Source organism: Rhodofomes roseus, assembly GCF_022264815.1.
Source record: "Rhodofomes roseus strain CIRM-BRFM 1785 chromosome Unknown C8Q71scaffold_11, whole genome shotgun sequence".
NCBI classification, from domain to species: domain Eukaryota; kingdom Fungi; phylum Basidiomycota; class Agaricomycetes; order Polyporales; family Fomitopsidaceae; genus Rhodofomes; species Rhodofomes roseus.
Window position 1 is genome coordinate 210011 of NW_025952967.1, and position 18292 is coordinate 228302.

Consider the following 18292-nt stretch of genomic DNA (forward strand, 5'->3'; position numbering starts at 1 on the left):
ACATTCTCGGCACCATGGACGTGGACATGAAGATAAAAGACGACGTCGACGATAAGCGGGACCGCGAGAGGGAGCGTGAGAGGGATGCTGACCGCGATAGGGACAGGGAGCGCGAGAGAGAAAGGGACAGGGACAAGGAGAAAGACAGGAATCGCGACAAGCGCGATCCCGAACGCGACAGGGAGCGTGATCCTAGGCCGTCTGGTGAGTCTGAGCACCATACCAATAACAGAGTGTATTGACCCCTTTCTTTGTCTTCTTAGCCCGCAGCAGGAGAAGCGACCACTGGGAGCCTGAGGAGCGGCGTAATGGAGACGTGAGTAAAGCCCTAAACTGTACTTAGTGCGATGCCAATGAATTCGTGCGTTTTACAGCGTCGGAGAAGGTCACGCAGCCGCACGCCGTCTCGTTCACGTAGACGCTCTGCTTCGCCACGGCGGCGCTCGCGTCGATCGCATTCTCGGTCGCGCTCACGTTCGCGCTCGCCCCGCTCACGTAGCCGTGAGCGGCGGAATGCTGATTCCTTCAGCCGTTCGCTCGGCGGCCCGATGAATGCGCCCCACGAGGAAGCCGTCGAGTTCGCCAAAGTCAGCAAGCGCGAGAACCGGGTCTACGTCGGCAACCTCAGCTACGACGTCAAGTACAGGGACCTGATGGAATTCATGCGGGGAGGTGGGTGGGGGATCTTCAGATTAGTTCTTCGGTCGTCGTCTTTCTTGGAGGTGGAGATGGAAGTGGAAGTGGACACGGCGTGGCGACAGAGGCGCCGACTTTGCAGCAGCGACCGCAGCCTGCATACACGAGGGGCAGGCCATTGTGCGCGCGATCTCTGGAGAGCCGGCTTGAGGAGAGATGAAGGTAGTCCATGATCGCGATATCGGAGGGCAGCCAGCTGCGCGAGTCCGCTTGAGGAACGAGATTGCATTGCGAGGCCGGACCCGGGGAGAGGATTTACTGGAGTTTGCTGGTTTACTGATGGGTGGCGAGTTGAGAGGATGGCTTATTGATGGGAGCTTTCTTTTGGGGTTGTTAGCTGGAGAGGTCCTCTTCGCCGAAGTCCTAATCACGCCCACTGGAATCTCCAAGGGATGCGGGTAAGTCATTCGCCTTCGCGGGGAATCACCATATTCATTGTTACTAGTATCGTCGAATTTGCATCGCAAGAGGATTGTCAGCGAGCCATCCGCGAGCTGTCAGAGCAGCTCCTGCTTGGGCGTCCGGTCTTCATCCGCGAAGTGAGTTTGTTGTACCGAAGTCACCTACCACTCACTAACCCCGCATCCAGGACCGAGAGCACGAGTCGCGGTTCGGTGCGACACCCGTTCCAGGTAAGATTGGCATGGCCATGGCTGGCCAAGGCTTGAACGCCGCACCTCCGCCCCGCCCTGCCTCACACAACTACTTCGGAGGTCAAGGCGCCAACCCGGGCAACCAGCTCTACGTTGGCAACGTATGTCCCTTTGTGCGTTCGTTGCTCGAGCTTACTCATTATCGACTGCTCCTAGCTCCCTTACCAAGCTGGATGGCAAGACTTGAAGGACCTGTTCCGCTCTGCCGGAAACATCATCCGCGCAGACATCAATATCGGTGCCGACGGTCGCCCCAAAGGGTCCGGCACTGTGATATTCGAGACCTCAAAAGATGCCCAGCAGGCCATCAGTATGTACACCCCTCATTCTGGCCAGCCTGTAGCTCACCCTTCCGTCTAGGCATGTACAATGGCTTCGATTGGTACGGGCGCACATTGGAAGTGCGAGAGGTTTGTGTTCTTTTATTCTTACCCAGGGGCCTCACTTATCCTTCGCACAGGACCGTTATGCGGGTCTGTCCGGACCAGGGTCTTACCGTGGCGGGCTCCGTGGCGGCAGCGGTCCTCGTGGCGGGCCCCGGGGCGGACTCCGGGGTAGCGGTGGGCTCCGGGGTGCCTACCGCGGGGGCGCCTACGGAGGAGGTGCGGGTGGCCGAGAGTTCAATGAGGGCCTCTATGCGCCCTACTCCGGCCCCGACCAGGCTGGCGGTGCGGTGAACGGCTTCGATGCTGGCTATGGCGGAGGCTACCCTGGATATGAAGCTGAGCCGAGCCAGCAGATCATGGTCCGGAATGTGAGTGCAGCCTGGCTGTACAATTGGCTTGTAGCTGATGCTGTTGGTTTTAGCTCCCGTGGTCAACGGCGAACGAGGACTTGGTGGAGCTGTTCGAGACGACGGGCCAGGTGGAGCTGGCCGAAATCTTGTTTGAAGGCACCCGCTCGAAGGGCTGTGGTGTCGTGCAGTTCGGCCAGGTGCCGGAGGCTGAAACTGCCATCGGTGAGTCGCAACCATCCTTCGCGCCTTCGATACGGTGCTCACGGATCCATAGCAAAATTCCAGAATTATATGTATGGCGGTCGTCCTTTGGGTGAGTACAGGGTTGAGCCTGACTCCGCACCTCACTGATTCTGTCTTTCCAGACGTGCGTTTCAACGACCGTTGGCACACCTTCACCCCCAGCGCCGCCAAGGGCGGTCAAGCTGTCGTCCCCATGCAAGCAGAGGCTGTCTAACCATGCACATCTTGGGCACACTTTTCAAAATCTGTTCCACTCAGTGTATTTGTGCGAGATTCTCTATGCAGATATTCTGTTCTATGCTACGATACATCCAAGCGTGCCAGCTGCTGCTCTACGGTATTTCTTTTCTCTGATGTATGCTATGGTCCCTAAGTAGTAGATATTGCTGGGGTGTCAGAATATACACAAATTGGTGCCGCTGCCCGCATTTACAATGCACATTACACTCGTACAATCGCCGCGTATCTGTAAGACCTGTCCGTCGAGGGATCGCGAGTCTCGTGTTTGCGCCGCGGGTTCACTGTCAGGGACCGAGAGGAGAGGGAAGTCGTGATAGTCGTGAGGAGTGAATGCGAGCGGAACGAACTCAGAGCTTCGCCTCTGACTCATCCTTGGCGATGTACCCGAGGTCGAGCAAGTGGCTGATAACCTCCTCGGGACTGGGGACGTGCCATGCTGCCAGCGTACGCTTGCTGCTGTGGCCGACGGCAGTGCTGAATACGCCCTCACGGGTGAGCTGGAGGTCGACAGGCTTGAACTTCTCCGCGCCCTCGCCGGTGACGAGGGTGACGGAGAGCGGCGGGTCGAGCGTCGCCTGCGTCTTCTCGCCGTTGAAGAGGAGGAGCGCGCGGAACATGTCCTCGTCGGTCTTGTCGTCGCCGGCGCAGAAGACGAAGTCGGCATCGGGGTTGTAGTAGAGAATGCGCTTGACGATCTCGCCCTTGTTGACAGCCAAGGGACGGACCTCGAGGTTCTTCTTTCCAACGAGGACTGCAGACAGCTTCAGCGTTGGTGCCATGAATTTGAAGTACTGCTACTTACCCTCGATGGGACGCTTGCGAGCGAGGTTGTTCTCGAGCAGGTCCTGGCATTGCCGGCACTGGAAGAGACTGGAGGGGATTAAGCTTCACGTTCAATTCATAGGCGCTGTATAGACTTACCCCCACTCTGGGTCCGCCGAACGGTAGTGCCACGTAATCGAGCTCTTCTTGACCTCGATATGGCTACCCGTCGTACGCTACAGAGCAAACGCAGCGTCAACACTGATCCTCCCAAACGCGACACCGCAGGACTCACCTCAGTGTAGTACTTGAAGATCTCGAGCACCTCGCCCATCCACTCCATATCCAGGTTCTCCGTGAAGTTCGTCCACTCCCGCGAGCCCGGCTCGCGCACGAAGCCACCATGCTCCGCGCTCATGCCGAGCCCGCGGATATGGCCGAGGTGCTGCTCGAGGAACGCGCCGTCGCGGCCGGAGATGATGAACACGACGTTGCGGGGGTCCTTCGTGAGGTTCTCGAGCGCCTCGAGCGTCTGCGGCGAGGGGGTCGCCTGGCTCGGGACACGCACGATCGGTGAGAGGGTACCCTAACAACGCGAACCCATTCAGTCTCGCGGAGCCGAGAGGAAATGAAACTAGGTACACGCACGTCGTAGTCGAGCAAGAACAGCCGCTTCTTTGCGGTACGGTACTGCGCCTCCAAGCGGTCCTTGGGCATGGGAAGGGTCATCTTCGCGGTATTCTGCCCGCCGATCTGTTGGAGAAGGAGCTTTGCGAGCGTCGCGGCCCACGTATGCGACGTGTGCGTCCGCGCCGTGTCGTACAGCGTCGCGTGGCGGCGTGCCTTCTCGTCGTCAGCCATCGTCAGCCCACGGTGCATCGCCGCGGCGACTTCCTGGACATCACCGGCGTGTCAGCTCAGCATTCCGGCGCCTCAAGAAAAAGACAGAAAGTGGCATGACATGGATGTCATCCGCGAGCGTGGGGAGAAGGACGCACCACGAGGTTCCACGGGTTGACTTGGAGCGCATCGGCCATGTTGCTGGAGATACCCATGAACTCAGAGAGGACGAGCGGGCTCTTCTTCGTACGCCCCTGCGCGAGGACGAACTCCATCGAGGTGGTGTTCATACCATCGCGCAGTGGCGTGATAACGCCGAGGTCCGCAACGGACAGCAGGGCGTAGAACTCGTCCTTCTTGATGGTCTGGTGGCTGTGGAGATAGACAATGCGGCGTCAACTCAAATGCCAACATGCACCCGTAGATGATAGCAACGTACTAGTGATGCACAGGAATGAAGTCGAGCGAGCCATACTCGCCGTTGATGTGTGCGACGATCTCGGACACCTGGCGCTCGAGCTTGGGCGAGTCGGACAGCGCGGGGGACGTCACTTGAATGAGGACGACGTGGCCGATCCACTGCGGGTAATCATGCAGGAGCTTCTCAAACGCGCGAAGCTGGCAAGAAAACCCACGTCAGGCGGAACTCACGCGTGTCGGAACCAGGCCGAGCGCACCTTCTGCACAACACCCTTCACAACGTCCAGCTTGTCCCGGCCGACAATGATCTTCTTGCCCTCATACAGCGCACGGAGCGCCTCGAGCTTCGGCTGGATGCCCGGGCGCAGCCTAAATGCGAACCTTTATCAACACCACTCACACCCGGCACGTAGCTCCGGAACACTCACGTATCCTTCGCTACCCGGTCCGCGTCGACGCCTACCGGGCAGTAAGCAATCGACGCCACATGTCCCGCGACGTCGATGCCGCCTGTCGCCGTGATCTCATATCCGCACACACGGACACACGACGAGGTGAAATGCCGGGAGTACGAGTATGTCTACATCAGCCACCCAACGTGAATATCCCCAATTGGCAGGTAGATAGGATAAGACGAGGCGCACCTGGAAGCAGATGAGGTTCGCGCCGAGCATGCCGTCGAGGATCTCCTTCCTACGGGGCAAGCACCGGAAGATCTCCGAGCTCGGGAACGGCGTGTGCATGAAGAGGCCCAGCGCGACCTCTGGGAGGGCCTGGCGCAGCATCGACGGCACGAGAAGCAAGTGATAGTCGTGGACCCAGATCAGGTCGCCTACGTTCGTCGTTTGTGTGAGCACTCGCCGGGGAGAGCGGTGGGAAACGAAGCGGAGACGTACCAGGCTTGTAGACCTCGGCGACGCGCTTCGCGAACACCTCATTCACGGCGTTGTATGCACCCCAGTGCGCGTCCGCGGAAGCGTACTCGGTTGCAACATCTTGCCAGAGGAGGTAGTGGAAGAGTGGCCAGAGGGCTATCCGAGGTGAAGGTTCGTTAGCGTGCTATTGCGATACAGCAAAGAAAATGTTGAATCGTCATGACGTGGAGAGGAAAAGGCAAGAACGACTGCTGCCGCAAAATGGTACATTGTACAATCCAAGGCTTCATGATGGGCGCAGAAGTATTCACAGGTCTCCTGTGTCATAAACAGCGACCCCAATACCGCATACATCGACCGAAACTAATTAGCCCGACCCCATGGGGATAACACATCCACAGACAATCATTCTGCATCGAGCATGTCCCTGCAAACACTCGGAGCGGTAAAACCAAGCTCGCCGGCCCGCCAAATGAAAAGCCACCAGGCACGCCCGCACCTGATCTGCTGCCGAGGTTCAGGTCGAACGCAAATCTGACACGGTGCAACAGAAGAGTGCATCGAGGCGGATAGACGTTCAAGCTGCGTGACAGATTGGCACGGAACGTACGCACGCGTCTGAAAGCCTCGCGGGAGCGGCCCCGTCCGACCTCGCCTCGCGCGACGGTGACAGACAGGGGAGGCCACGGGCGGAACGTGCGAGGAACAGTGGCCCGCGCACGCCCCGCCCATCCGGGACGACGGGCGACTCCAGGCTCGGAGCACGAGCGCGTAGAGTCAATGCACGAGGCGAGGCAAGGAGCAATTACAGATTCGGGTGGGGGTGCGCCGTCGTACCGGAGCTGTCGCCGTGCTCGCGGTGTACGGAACGGGCTAGCGACTTCTCCATGCGGGAGATAGAAGAGTCCGGGGGTGCGTGCGGGGAATTGGCATCAGGGATTAAGGCCCAGAAGGGGCTGAGAGGAAATGGGAGGATTCGTCGGATATGGAAAGCGCGTGGACGCTATAGAGGAGTGCAGTTGGATGGTTATCGGTGGGGTAGAAGCCAAGAACGAAGAGGAGTGTATGATCCGGAGCGACGCTTCACTGATGTTATGGGGTTGAGGTGCACGAGGACCTTGCAGTGAGTGTGTACCACATCGAGTTGCGGGCGAGCCGTGCAGCGACAAGAGAAACATAATCAAATGGGCAGAAATACTCACTTTGTTTGCAGTAACCCTCGTAGTGGCCATGGGCTTCCGTGTCGTCTAGCCAAACGGGAACATAGGTAGTCTGCTGGCCGCCCTCAATCTCGACGTCCTCTCGTGAGCGATACTTCGCCAAGAGGCCTTCGAGGGACCGTCGGTCCTCTTCGCCGATGTCCTTGACTGGGACTTTAGAAGGGGTAGCATATGCCGACTCTGGCACGGTAGAGGCGGAGGGAGCGCCATAGGCAGCTGGGGGGAGCGTCGTCGGGGCCGACGTGATGTCGCCAGTCCAGCCAATGACGATCTGCTCGTGGGTCGTCGCAAGGCTCGAGATCCCGCTGACCATCGCGGAGTGGCCGTGGCGCGCGCTCAGAACCCAGTTTGTGTCTTCCTGCGTCTGCGCAGGCTGGGGCTGGGGCTGCTCGAGTGATGCATCCTTCGGCGGGGCGGTGGGCTCGGTCGGGCTCGCGGGGATGTCGGACGGCGCGGTGGGCGGCGTCGGGGGTGGGCTGGGGAGGTCGCTTGGTCTGCTGGAGAAGGAGGAGGAGACGGGGAGGTAATGGCAGACGTGGATGATGCGGCCGGAGAGGGGGATGCCGTTCGCGATGTGGTCGGTCTCGAGCTTGCGGACCTGCTCGCGGACGGCGGCGAGGGAGACGGGGGTTGCGGGGCGGCGGGGCTCTGCGAAGCTGTCCATGGCGGCAAGGAGGAGAGACGGGGAGGAGCGACTGGACGCGATGCGAGTATTTGTAGTCCAGCCTCGCCGCGTCGACTGCCCGCTTCCACTGCAATGCCCCGGGCCTGCTATCGCGCACTCGATCGGCACGTGACACAGGTACGTCATGCCCCGTCCGTCTCCCTTCCACACGACCGCTCCTTTTCTGGACTGCATGCCCCGCCTCCGCCCGCCCCGCCACCGACGCGTCCTCCGCCGGCCGACGCGCGCACCAGCCTGCACGACGCGTCTGGCGTGCCCGGCGACCCCGGCGGCTGCGCGGGTCCGCGTCCGGCGCGTATTCTCACGGCGGAACGACAGGACCTGCCATAGCGGTCTGGCGGCGCCCAATCGCGGCTGATCTGCCCGCTCCAGGCGCGTCGCCTCGCTGCCAACCATCCTTCGCTCGCGTGCTTACCATCTTTGGACATCGCCCCCATCTCCTCCTCCAAGCCTCTCGCAGCCTAGACCCTTCGTGCATGTCCCCCCGCGGACGCATGACCCCCCACCGTGCGTTCATCGTGCGGTGCTTTCTCGGCGCGCTGCTCTTGCGCGAGTCGCGGTCGAGGCGCCCTCGCTGGTCGCTAACGGTACCGTCAATTCGTAGAGCCTGAGGGACATTGATCGCAGCAACCTCTCCGTGCGTTGCGAGGTTCAGAAGGAAAACATGGCTGGTCATGAACCCCTTTTCCGCGCAGCAACGGTATGTTTCGTGAAATATCAGAAGCAGAGCACGCTGCTCGTGCTGTATCACGACATGGGTCCAGGTCAGCGTAACGTGCTGTTCATTTGCTACAGCTAGACTGCCCCGCATGCATATCATCGATCCTCTACCATGCCACGAAAGGCTACCTCTCCGATCACTCTATCTTCAAAGCTTATTTCGAGCATAGATCGTCGAGAACAACAGGCTTCTCGCCTTCCGCGATATCCTACACGTAACAACCGTACCATCGCCTCCGGATCCCTGTTAATCTCGTCCGCAGAGGGTACTATCGACGTCCAGGGCATGATCAGCAGTGCAGGATTGTGTACAACCCACGTCAAGATATCAGGATCCTCCGCCGCGCCGGGACGTTGGTCCCTTCCCAAACGGGTACGCCCGTGCTTATTACGCTTTGCGGTTAATCTGCGTGCATGGAACCGTGTCGATACTGAGCACATCATTAGCGCGTCATCTCACAATGGTAGAATTCGTTCGTTGAATTCTCCGGTGGGTAGTCAGATCGTTGGCACATGCGTTCATGTCCGAACCACCATCAACGCAGAGCATGCGACCCATCCCCTTTCACTCATTGAAGACGATCATTTGTCGGCATGTCAGGCTCGCTGAGAACATCTCAATCAGTGTCATTTTTGCGACTTGTTTGTTCACGGTCGGATGCGCATCCACGTTGCGAGAGGGAGAGTGGGTATCATCATGCACCATTACAACGACATACACTACAACTATTCGTGACGAGCAGTCCGTCCATCGCGACTATATTGTACATCCAGGTTTCATCAAGCAGGTCCGTGCAAAATCCGAGCTCACACCCGCACCCCAACGAGCGCCATCGGCTCCGGCGCATGCCTCCAGCTCTCCTCGAGCGCAGGCTCCGCACCAGAGTGCGCCGCCCACCCCCACGCGCCGTGCCCATGGCGCCTCCGCCTGCTCTCGACGTCGACGTGCACCTCCGCCTGCAGCTTCTTCGCGTTGCTCGCGCGGCGGCCCGCGCGGCGCCTGCGCACCGCCTTCTCGCCTGTACTCGGGGTCAGGTTCGGGTTCGGGTTCGCGGGGCGTGGTCCAGGCGCGACGAACGCGCGCAGCTCTTCGAGCTGTGATTGTTGCGCGGGGGAGACACCGATGAGCGGGGACGCCGCGAGGGCGCGCAGTTGCGCGATGTCGTACACGAAGGAAGACTGCGTGCGGATCAGGCGGCCTGGGAGTGCGGAGGTTCGTTCAGAAGGATGTTCGTGGGTTAGCGGGAGAGATGAAACTGACCGTTGTTCATGGCTGCGCTGACCGCGCTTCCTGCGTGCGCAGCGATGCTGACGTGCGGGTCGACCGCCCTGCGCTTGTGGACGGGCACGTACACGCCTGTCGGGGAGCCCGAGGGGCTGCGCGATGACGAGGCGGGGGACGCGCGAGAGCGGGGGATGGCGATAGGGCTAGACATGGCTGCACAGGTATCCACGAAGTTCGACTAATGAGGATGCGAAGGGGATACAACGAAGACACACGACAGGTCAAGTCTGTGCTTGCTATCTGCAGGGAACGGCCGACTGACGAGGAGGAGTGCCGACCACCTCCCAAACGCACGCACCTCTTATAGACACCCAAGGCGCGCGTAGCACAGCGAGCTGACGTGGCCGACACGCATTTCTGCGCGGAGTCATCCAGGAATGGCGCAACGTGGGTACGCGGGTTGGCACGGCCGCTCGGGGAGCATGGCGCAGCACGAGCGAGGAGGGCGCGGAAGGCGCAGGACGGATGGGGCATGTTCTCGGACGTTCGAGCAGCATCGGCCACCGACGAGCCACCGCCACCCAAGCCGAGGCTCACCGTATCTGGACCGACGTGGCGCCGTCCTGTACTTTGGCGCTTACCTAATCCGCGCCTTGTCAATGACGGTCTCGGGGCGCGACGGGAGTTTGAGTCATTTGACTGAGTGGGTTGTCAGCGCAATCCCTCAGCGAGTGCCTTCGGTAGACGGGATGAAGAGCGGGAAGGCGTATTATTAGTAGTGGAAGTGCAATAAAAGAGCCTATGTAGGTAAGGGGGCTGCAGCACAGACACTGCATCAACTTTTGTGCGTACGACCCAGCCGGGATGCGCGCAGTACACAGACGCAGCGCATCTATGCCTCGATGAACGTCTTCACCTGCTGCAGCCAGCCAACGTACTCCTACACAAACATGAGCAACCTGGACTCGAACAACGATCCTGCTACGACATACCTTCTGCTCCTTGTAGTCAGCATACTCCGGGATGAACGTCGACAGGTTGTCGGTGATGCCGCGCTCCCGGAGCCACTGCTCGAACTCCTCCTGCACGGTGACGTCGAGCGTGTCGAACTGTGGGCCGATGTACAGGCCGCGGCGCTTCCAGTCCGCCTCCGCCGTCAACTCCGTTCCGACAGCGGCGTCGCTGTAGAAGGAGATGTTGTCCACCAGGAAGGCGCCCTCTTGGCAGAGCGCGTCGACGTTGATCGCGCCGTTCGTGCCCGTCTGTAGCGACTAACGTCAGAAGCAAGTAGTTGGTTTTTGACTCGGAACACGCACCTTCGTGACGGAGATAGAGCAACGGATAGGCTGCGAGGGGACGGGCGTGTCTTCCGCCGCCTGCTCACCCTCCTCGCCCTGCTCGAAGTCGGCCTCCTGCTCGCTCTGGATGTCCGCAACCGAGAACATCAGGCGGATGCTGCACAGCAAGTCGTCAGCGGTCTAGAGCCAGCGGATCACCATGCATGACATACTTCTCGTTGCCAAACTTCCGGCTGAGGGCAATCTCGTCATTTCCAGGAGTGTCCACGATCTACATTCGTAAATAAGATTCCAGTGCCGACGCTGAACAGGCAAGACACATACCTCCCAGACACCCTGCGCCTTGAAATTGCGCACGAACTCAGGCTCGGCCTCGGAAGCACTGTCCTTCTCGTACTGCAACTCCTCCCCGAGCTTCTGTGCCAGCGCGACGTCAGCTGTCCCGACCCACGTCAGCACTGCCACACTCAACCAAAAGCCCAAAACGACTCACAAGCACCCTCGCCGAATCTACGCGCCGACACGGAGAACGCCCTTGACGAAACCGGGCCAGCACGAGCAGCGAAGACAGGGAGGGCCGCGCGCGATACGGAACGCGCGGCGCCGCGCACAGCGAAGGCGCGGCTGGAGGAGAGCGAGACGTGGCGGAGGGCACGGATGGCGGACATGGTCGTCGTGGTCGTGATGGAGAGAGGAGGAGAACGTTTACGTGGGCGTCGAAAACTGGAGGTGCGCCGGCGAGTGCTGGAGAATCGGCGCCTGTCACGTGTGGTATCCGTATTTGGATGTGATGTTTGCCAAGAGCCTTAGAACCAAACAAACGCTGCTCGATCGTCCGTTCTGGTGTCGTCCAGCTCTTAGTACTCGTACACCCTAGGCAGCATGACGAGCTGGTGAGCTCACAAAGTAATGAGAAGTCTTGGGTTCTGAGCAAAATTAAAGGAAATGGCCTCCGTGATACACTAAGTACTCTCGGACATGTTGCGACTCGCAGCCATTCATCGGCCGCGATTCAAGTTATGGTCACACGCCAAAGGCACAAGGTATCATACAGAAGGTTATATACAGTGGTCTAGTCCACGAGTGAATTCGGGGCGACATAGTCTGCTCGGTCACTCCTTGTACTCCCAACGGCGCCTGGTTAAAATAGCAGTCGCTCCCGCGATATGCAACAGGGTGGTCCCGAGGAGCTGCCATTCCACCTTGTCGGCCCACGAAAGAGCAGGATTGATCTGACCCATCTTCAGATCTGTTATGTGCGAATCAGTACGGTATCCGGGCTATGGCACACTGCCAGGCACAGCGCACTTGCGTAGAGCAAGTGCCAAAGGAACGAGGTCGAAGCTCGAGCATGGTAGACGCATTTACTCACACTTCCGAATGACACTTCCGATCCCAAGCAACACCGAGGAAGTCAGCTGCAGCTTTGCCATCGTGTCCAACAACCAATCAGTCCGCCCGGTCTTGCGCTGCCGAGCGAGCACAAGCGCGGCGATCCAGGAGAAGACGTCCGTGGTGACCACGAAAGCCGTCACAGGCAGGAACAAGGGCGACCGAGACGGGCGAGGCTTGTTGCCGAAGACCATAGGCACGACATAGAAGAAAGCGGGCAAGCTGGACGCGGCGAGTCCCGCTAGGATGCCCTGCGTCGCGAGGCTCGGCGAGGGTGGAGGGATGAGCGAGGTGCCCTAACGTAGCGCGTTCAGTTGCCTTGGTAGTAGTATTAGAGTGAGTAGGAAGAGTGAACGCACCTGGTACGCGGCGATGATCGGCGAGAGCGCGAGGCCTCCGCGAAGGAGCATGGTCCCGGAAACGCGTACATTCTCCCAAGTGGACGGCATCGTGATAGTCTCCTGCGAGTATCAGAACGATTGTGTGCGTGTCTTGGTGAGCAGCAACTTGAAAGTGGACTTTGAGGAACGCGGGCTGCGGCCTGGCTGCGGCTCAGGCTGTCCCACTCACCTCACAGGTCACTCCGACTGACGTCGACAATGACCTCCCGGTGCTCCCCGACGCCATCACAGCCCATATTGTCCACGAAATTACAGCGGGTCGAGCCTGCGCTGTCCATGGCAGTTACGAATCCGCCGAGGCATGCCTCCTTACGAGCGATGTGGAACGAAACGCACAGTTCGTCCAAGCCGGCGGGATGCGATGGGTGTGCTGGATGGACCAGACCAGCCACAGATCCCATCGCTACCGGACTCGGCGCCTACGTCTGTAACTCGCCGAGGATACATCGCCTGATTGTTATCAAGGTCTGCGCATCGTTCCGTTGCTGTTATGTGCCAGATATGCAGAGGGTAATTCGGATTCGAGATCCCTGTTAGGCGGTTCCTGTGTGCGAAGCACAAATGAGTTCATATTCAAGTTGCGTGGTAGGTACCTTTCCCATAAGCGGCTACTCACAGAATGCGCAAGCCAGAGTGGCAGGGGATCAATAATTCGGTCGTACTCACAGCCGTAAAATAACCAAGCGACGTCGCAACCGCACAGCCCTAGTTCTGCACCGGAAGGACACTCGAAGACCTCACTGAAGAATTGTCTAACGCGCTTTGCCTATCCAGGTTTTATTGCGGGGGATCTGCTCCACAGCCGAGCGAAAACTTCACCGTGAGTGTGTCCAGCGGCCACATATCAGATGCACAATTGACAGGAATCAGGTTCGACACAGGCACTACCACATTACTACAATAAATATTAACATCCATTCATCTGTTCAGGTACAGGCACATAATTTGTGTTACACACATCCAAGAAGCACTACCAGTCGACGAGCGAGATACCATAACAAGTTTACAGCGAGAGCGAGGACCACAAGGCACAACTACCGGGAAAGGAGATGGGTTCTAATCTATGTATTCTGCATGGCATGTACACCGGAGCCCGGGATCCTACCGCGCACATTTGGCACACCAAAAGGATCAACCACATGGGAAGACCCTTTTACTGGCTAAATGACACAACCAGGAGAATCCCTGAGACGACGATGCACCACCACGAGTGTCCATCTCTGAGAGTTCTCGTGCAAAGCCGAGTAGATGATAACAGAATCGGAGCAGACACGGCGGACGGAGATGACGGTAATACAAGTACAAACGACCCTGAGGGCCGCCACGAGCGAAGCTGTCGGAGCTGCCTGTCAGACTTGTCGAGAAACACGCTGGCCACATGCCGCATGGCGTGCGTGCCCCGTAATTAGACAGCCACCATGGTTCTCGACGCGTCGTTCGCGTAGACCGGGGCTGTATCGCCTTGAACGATAGCGCGCGGGGCTTCGCCGTCAGCGTGAAAGTCCCCGGCATGCTTCGCTTTCTTGCCCCTCGCGCCTCCATCTTCGTTGCTCTTCACGCGCGACCGCTTCTTGTTCTTACTCGCGACATTGCCATTCACCTCCGCAGGCGCGACAGTAGTGGGCTCGGGAGGCTTCGATGCGGGAGGCGCAGGAGGTGGCGCCATGGTCGGAGGCGGGTAGGGCATAGGCGGAGCGCCAGGGTACGGCGGATACGGTGCGTAGACAGGATAGCCTGGATAGTACGGCGGATGGGGGACATGGGCGCCAGGTACGCCTTCGGGGTGCGGCTGCCCGTCGTGAGGAGGCGGGACATAGGGGTGAGGATAGACGTAAGGATAGTAGCTCTCGGGAGGCGCGGGGTACGGGGCCGGCGGTGGAGCAGACGTTTCACCTTCGCCGCGCACAGGCTGCATGAGCACAAAGGTGAGCACTTGGGATAAGGTATGGAAGACATACCGCTGGTGGGCGGGTCGTCCGTCTTGCTCTTGCGCTTGTAGGGACCTCGCTTCACGCCCTTCTTGCGCTCCTTGCGGACGCCGTCGATGCAGGTATCCGCGATTCCATACTTGACGCAGCGTTCGCACGGGCGGGCCTCATCGCAGCGTTTGCAGGCAGTCGCACAGTTAGTGCACTAAGACGCCACTGAGCGACGATCGAGAGGCGAAAAGAGCAAACGACCTACTGCCATCTTTACTTGCTTACGTTTGGGCCGCACCGTACTCGGCGTGGGCTGCATCTGAGGCTGATATGGAGGGAAAGCTGCGAGCATACGTCAGCAACTAGGTGGCTTGTTCGGCTTACTGATCGCCTCACCTTGGCCAGGCGGAGGGGCAGGATAGGCATAGACCATTCCCGGCGGCGGGGGCGGGAGCGCCATGAAGTATGGAGGGGGCGGCGGGGCCCCGTTAGCGGCATTGGGGTCGTGGCTGCCATCGGGGACGGCGGCGTAGGTATAATAGGGCGGATAGGGGACAGGCGGGGGATACTGGCCGCCATACTGCTGAGGAGGATAAGTGACTATGGGATGTGGCTGGAGATGTTCTGGGGCCCCGGGATTCGAGGACTTGGCTGGCTCGCTCGCCATGGCGGCGGGGGGTGCGGACGTCGAGGGACTGGGGCCGGCCGAGGGCGGGCGGGGGGCTTGTTATTTTTCTGGGACGCTGTAGGCATTGCAGCGGGTGGGTTAGAACACGTTCGCGGGAGAGGGAGGCGTGCTCCGGGGACCAGGAGCGGAGAACATGAGGAAGTTGCTCACTCCGACTCAAATCTCGTTCCCGATCTCGTCGCCGCTCAGAACTCACCGACTCTCCTCCCACTCCGTTTATGTTCCGTTTCAACTGCCTTCCGTCTCCGCAGCCCGTCAATCCGTGCCCACGAATGCTTGGATGGGCTGCAACCCGGAAATTGGACGAGAGCGTGCGGAGCAGTCCGACGAGCGCGAGGGTTTGATGGTCAAAGGCTCAAAGAAGAGTGCACGTGTCGCAGGCTGTGAGCCAAACTTTGTTGTTGCCACAACCGTGGGCGCTACGCAGGCGCGTCTCCCCTCGACGCCGACGGGGCCATGCTCGACGTACGCGGCGGGCACGACGAAGGGTCGCGCGCTGCGACCCTGGGAAGGCAATGTCGTGTCAGCGCTGCGACGTTCGCCGGGGCGCCACGCGAACGTGGACCCACAACCACAAGGCGAATATTCTCCGACCAAAGTGTCTGCGCTCCGCGAACACTTTACATACCAGCGGTGCTACTAGACATACCTTAGTGGATGCCTTCCCGCAGAGGTTTACAGCGCGCTCTATCCTAAATTTGCGCTGTAAATCTCTGCGGCAAGTCGGCATCTCGTGTGTACCGTTGCTTCGGATCAGTACACCCCTCTTCTAAACAGCTCATTTGGAAGGGGGGTAGGACCCCCCCTTCTAGGTACAAAACACGTCCGTAAAGTTGAGTTTGAGCCTCCGACGAGATTTGGATCTTACCGTCGCGCACGCACGTCGCACCCCGACTATGCTCTGCGCCGTATTGGTACGGGAACAAGCGGGAATTCTGGGGATATTGGGTGGATGGGCGCCGGGATGGTCAGAACTTGACGGCGCTTAACCCGTCGATGGTGTCGGCGAGAGGAGGGGCGTTGGTTAGTGCCCCTCGACAATACAGGAGCCTGCTCAACGAAACTACGCGATAACACTGCCGTACTGTCCTGGGCTCTGGGGTTGCCGCGCCAAGTGCACCGCCAGGACCTACATGCGAACTGTGCAACCTACCCAGCTGGATCTACCGCCCCCGGGCCGATGACGCATCTGCGCGATGCCACTTCTATGCAATGCCGCCTCCGAGCGATGCCCCTTCTATGCGATGAGTCGCTTCGAGCGATGATACCGTCTTGTAGCGTAGTTATCGTTCGACGAAATCGGTACCGTCCTGTGGTGTGCTCGTTTGACGAAGCCGTTTCATAGGCCGACGAGCATGTCCACGCGACGAGGCTATCTCGTAGCGTGTTCGCTCGACGAAGGCGTCTCGTAGCGGTCTAGCTCGACAATGACAGCAGACAAGCAGTCCTCGCCCATGGAACCTGCGAGCCAGTGAGATATCTATGCTTGAAAATATGATGCAGACACATTCGCAGCTGTGTCTTACGGTAACGTTGTGCCACCACGGCAACGCGGCATTATTTGAGCTCCGCAAGGTATTGTCCATGGATTTTGAGTGGAGCTACGGAGGCGCACTGCAGATAAACATTTCTTAACCATAAAATCCAGGGCCCGCGAATGCATTTAGAATCGCTGAAAAGCCTGCGGGAAGGCATCCAGTCTTCCATCAATTGTGTTCGCATCTCTATGATATCTCAGCAACTGGATCTGAATCTCATACATTTCCTTGGGCTATACAACGGAGGTAAGTACACCAGCGCTTGCGAAGCGTTCAAACAGTCGAGCTCATCGTCTGGTGCTATTCAGGCTGCTTTGAATAGTCACGCCGCTTGGCACCTCCCACCTACGATTCCAAGTGATCCGATTATGTCTCCATCAGCTCTGGGCACCACTCCCTCAACCGCTCTGATTTGGACTGCTCTTGGGTACTTACTGCTATAGCAACGAACATGTCCGAGTCGGAGCGCACATGTCTCGTATTTGTCTCGCGGTGAGATACCTTGAAGGACTCGATTCCACCTCCGTGACAGTCGGATCCCCATCTCAGTGGTTGCCGCGCAAGGCGGTCTATAAACATTCGCATTGCAATGAATTCGTGACCGCTATTTTGGGTCTAATATTCGTTTCCTCACGCTAGCGCCAAATAGAATGTCTGAGACAACCCGCGGGATCTCGCTGAATATCTCAAGATGCATCAACTACTTCAAAAACTTGGTTACCCCGGTACAGGTGAGTTATCCGAACTTGACTTCACGCATGCTACAGAGGTCATAGCGGAACCGCCGGGTACTTCTTAGATGCATGACGCTGAAGGTACAGCTCCTCTCGTATAGTGGAGTCTATCATAGGTGGCCGTAGTCTACCCCAATTTGATGATATGCATTGGCAGCCCATCAAGCTGGGATGTTTTACTACGGTGCAAACGGCCGTGAACGGGCGCTTACTCTGATGAGTCTGGTACCGATGCGATCTCGCGTCCGCGTTTCCTGTCTCGGACTGCAACCAGACGGTAGCTCGATTCCATGGAACACTGTTGCTACTCATGGTTCTCTAGTTATTACTTGTGATGGGAGTACACTAAAGATACAGGATCTACAAATCCTCAACTTGGATAGTACATCCGAGTCGTGCCTGTCAGCAGCCTCTCTGCGGCGTGGACAAGTCACAACTTGAATGACATTGGGACAGTATCTTCGCTTCGAGGCCTCGTCGACTGTGGCAATTAGCTCAGATGTCCAGATGTTCAACACATCTACGGAACGTAAGTAATAGGGAGCGTCCCCTCATGCTTTCGCAGGTCCAATCGGTGGCAGTTATACCCAACAAGTTCGGAACGCCCATGAACGAGATATCCCCGTTTGACCAGTGCATCAGCGACGGAGGTGTTCCCAGGCAGCAGGACATCTTGTGCAGTGCACTTCAGCGCGGGAGACTCGCCATAGGGACCCTCGATCACAGTTAGCCTGCAACTCGAAGCTTCGCCGTCCGACGTAGGCCCGGGGTTGTAGACCTGTGGACGCGGATGAGGGTATGGTGAGTTCAGTGTAGGGTTCCACGTACGTCTAACCGCGCTCGGTACCAGAATGTGTACCATTTGCTCCCAGACCATGCAACTTCAGGTTCCGCGATGACTGGAAGACCGATATACACTGTCGTCTGGAAGCCATCAAGAGCCACGGAAGCCTCCGATGAACATCAGCTACACACCATGTGCTCGCTTCTCTGCTTGTATATCTCGT

General features: G+C 58.7%; 6 protein-coding genes across 6 annotated transcripts; 1 reads left to right on the forward strand and 5 right to left on the reverse strand.

Annotated features, from left to right (window-relative positions):
* Nucleotides 1-14: 14 nt before the first annotated feature.
* C8Q71DRAFT_796987 (RNA-binding domain-containing protein) lies at nucleotides 15-2542 on the forward strand (the record flags this gene model as incomplete). Its single annotated transcript, XM_047925716.1, has 12 exons — nucleotides 15-204; nucleotides 264-316; nucleotides 375-672; nucleotides 1034-1094; nucleotides 1142-1235; nucleotides 1286-1450; nucleotides 1506-1659; nucleotides 1710-1759; nucleotides 1810-2103; nucleotides 2157-2307; nucleotides 2360-2398; nucleotides 2451-2542. 12 exons carry the CDS (start codon nucleotides 15-17, stop codon nucleotides 2540-2542), a joined length of 1641 nt encoding a protein of 546 aa, XP_047778385.1.
* Nucleotides 2543-3302: 760 nt separating this feature from the next.
* C8Q71DRAFT_66201 (trehalose 6-phosphate phosphatase) lies at nucleotides 3303-7410 on the reverse strand. Its single transcript, XM_047919659.1, has 11 exons — nucleotides 6668-7410; nucleotides 5487-5621; nucleotides 5235-5422; nucleotides 5019-5170; nucleotides 4848-4959; nucleotides 4610-4788; nucleotides 4329-4542; nucleotides 3979-4224; nucleotides 3626-3916; nucleotides 3490-3566; nucleotides 3303-3438 (listed from the first exon to the last, which is right to left on the reverse strand). Exons 1-11 carry the CDS (start codon nucleotides 7347-7349, stop codon nucleotides 3363-3365), a joined length of 2352 nt encoding a protein of 783 aa, XP_047778386.1. The 5' UTR covers nucleotides 7350-7410; the 3' UTR covers nucleotides 3303-3362.
* A 1487-nt stretch (nucleotides 7411-8897) lies between these two features.
* C8Q71DRAFT_723964 (uncharacterized protein) lies at nucleotides 8898-9526 on the reverse strand (the record flags this gene model as incomplete). The annotated part of the gene is made up of 2 exons (XM_047921614.1): nucleotides 8898-9289; nucleotides 9352-9526. The coding sequence occupies 2 exons, from the start codon at nucleotides 9524-9526 to the stop codon at nucleotides 8898-8900; spliced, it is 567 nt and encodes a 188-aa protein (XP_047778387.1).
* Nucleotides 9527-10058: 532 nt separating this feature from the next.
* On the reverse strand, nucleotides 10059-11491 carry C8Q71DRAFT_760587 (mitochondrial glycoprotein). Its single transcript, XM_047923835.1, has 6 exons — nucleotides 11107-11491; nucleotides 10938-11050; nucleotides 10826-10884; nucleotides 10632-10770; nucleotides 10308-10577; nucleotides 10059-10255 (listed from the first exon to the last, which is right to left on the reverse strand). The coding sequence occupies exons 1-6, from the start codon at nucleotides 11279-11281 to the stop codon at nucleotides 10208-10210; spliced, it is 804 nt and encodes a 267-aa protein (XP_047778388.1). The 5' UTR covers nucleotides 11282-11491; the 3' UTR covers nucleotides 10059-10207.
* A 65-nt stretch (nucleotides 11492-11556) lies between these two features.
* On the reverse strand, nucleotides 11557-12856 carry C8Q71DRAFT_760594 (uncharacterized protein). The gene is made up of 4 exons (XM_047923836.1): nucleotides 12576-12856; nucleotides 12365-12466; nucleotides 11986-12301; nucleotides 11557-11862 (listed from the first exon to the last, which is right to left on the reverse strand). The coding sequence occupies exons 1-4, from the start codon at nucleotides 12630-12632 to the stop codon at nucleotides 11726-11728; spliced, it is 612 nt and encodes a 203-aa protein (XP_047778389.1). The 5' UTR covers nucleotides 12633-12856; the 3' UTR covers nucleotides 11557-11725.
* A 955-nt stretch (nucleotides 12857-13811) lies between these two features.
* On the reverse strand, nucleotides 13812-14992 carry C8Q71DRAFT_858118 (uncharacterized protein; the record flags this gene model as incomplete). Its single annotated transcript, XM_047927483.1, has 4 exons — nucleotides 13812-14299; nucleotides 14365-14539; nucleotides 14591-14667; nucleotides 14722-14992. 4 exons carry the CDS (start codon nucleotides 14990-14992, stop codon nucleotides 13812-13814), a joined length of 1011 nt encoding a protein of 336 aa, XP_047778390.1.
* Nucleotides 14993-18292: the final 3300 nt, after the last annotated feature.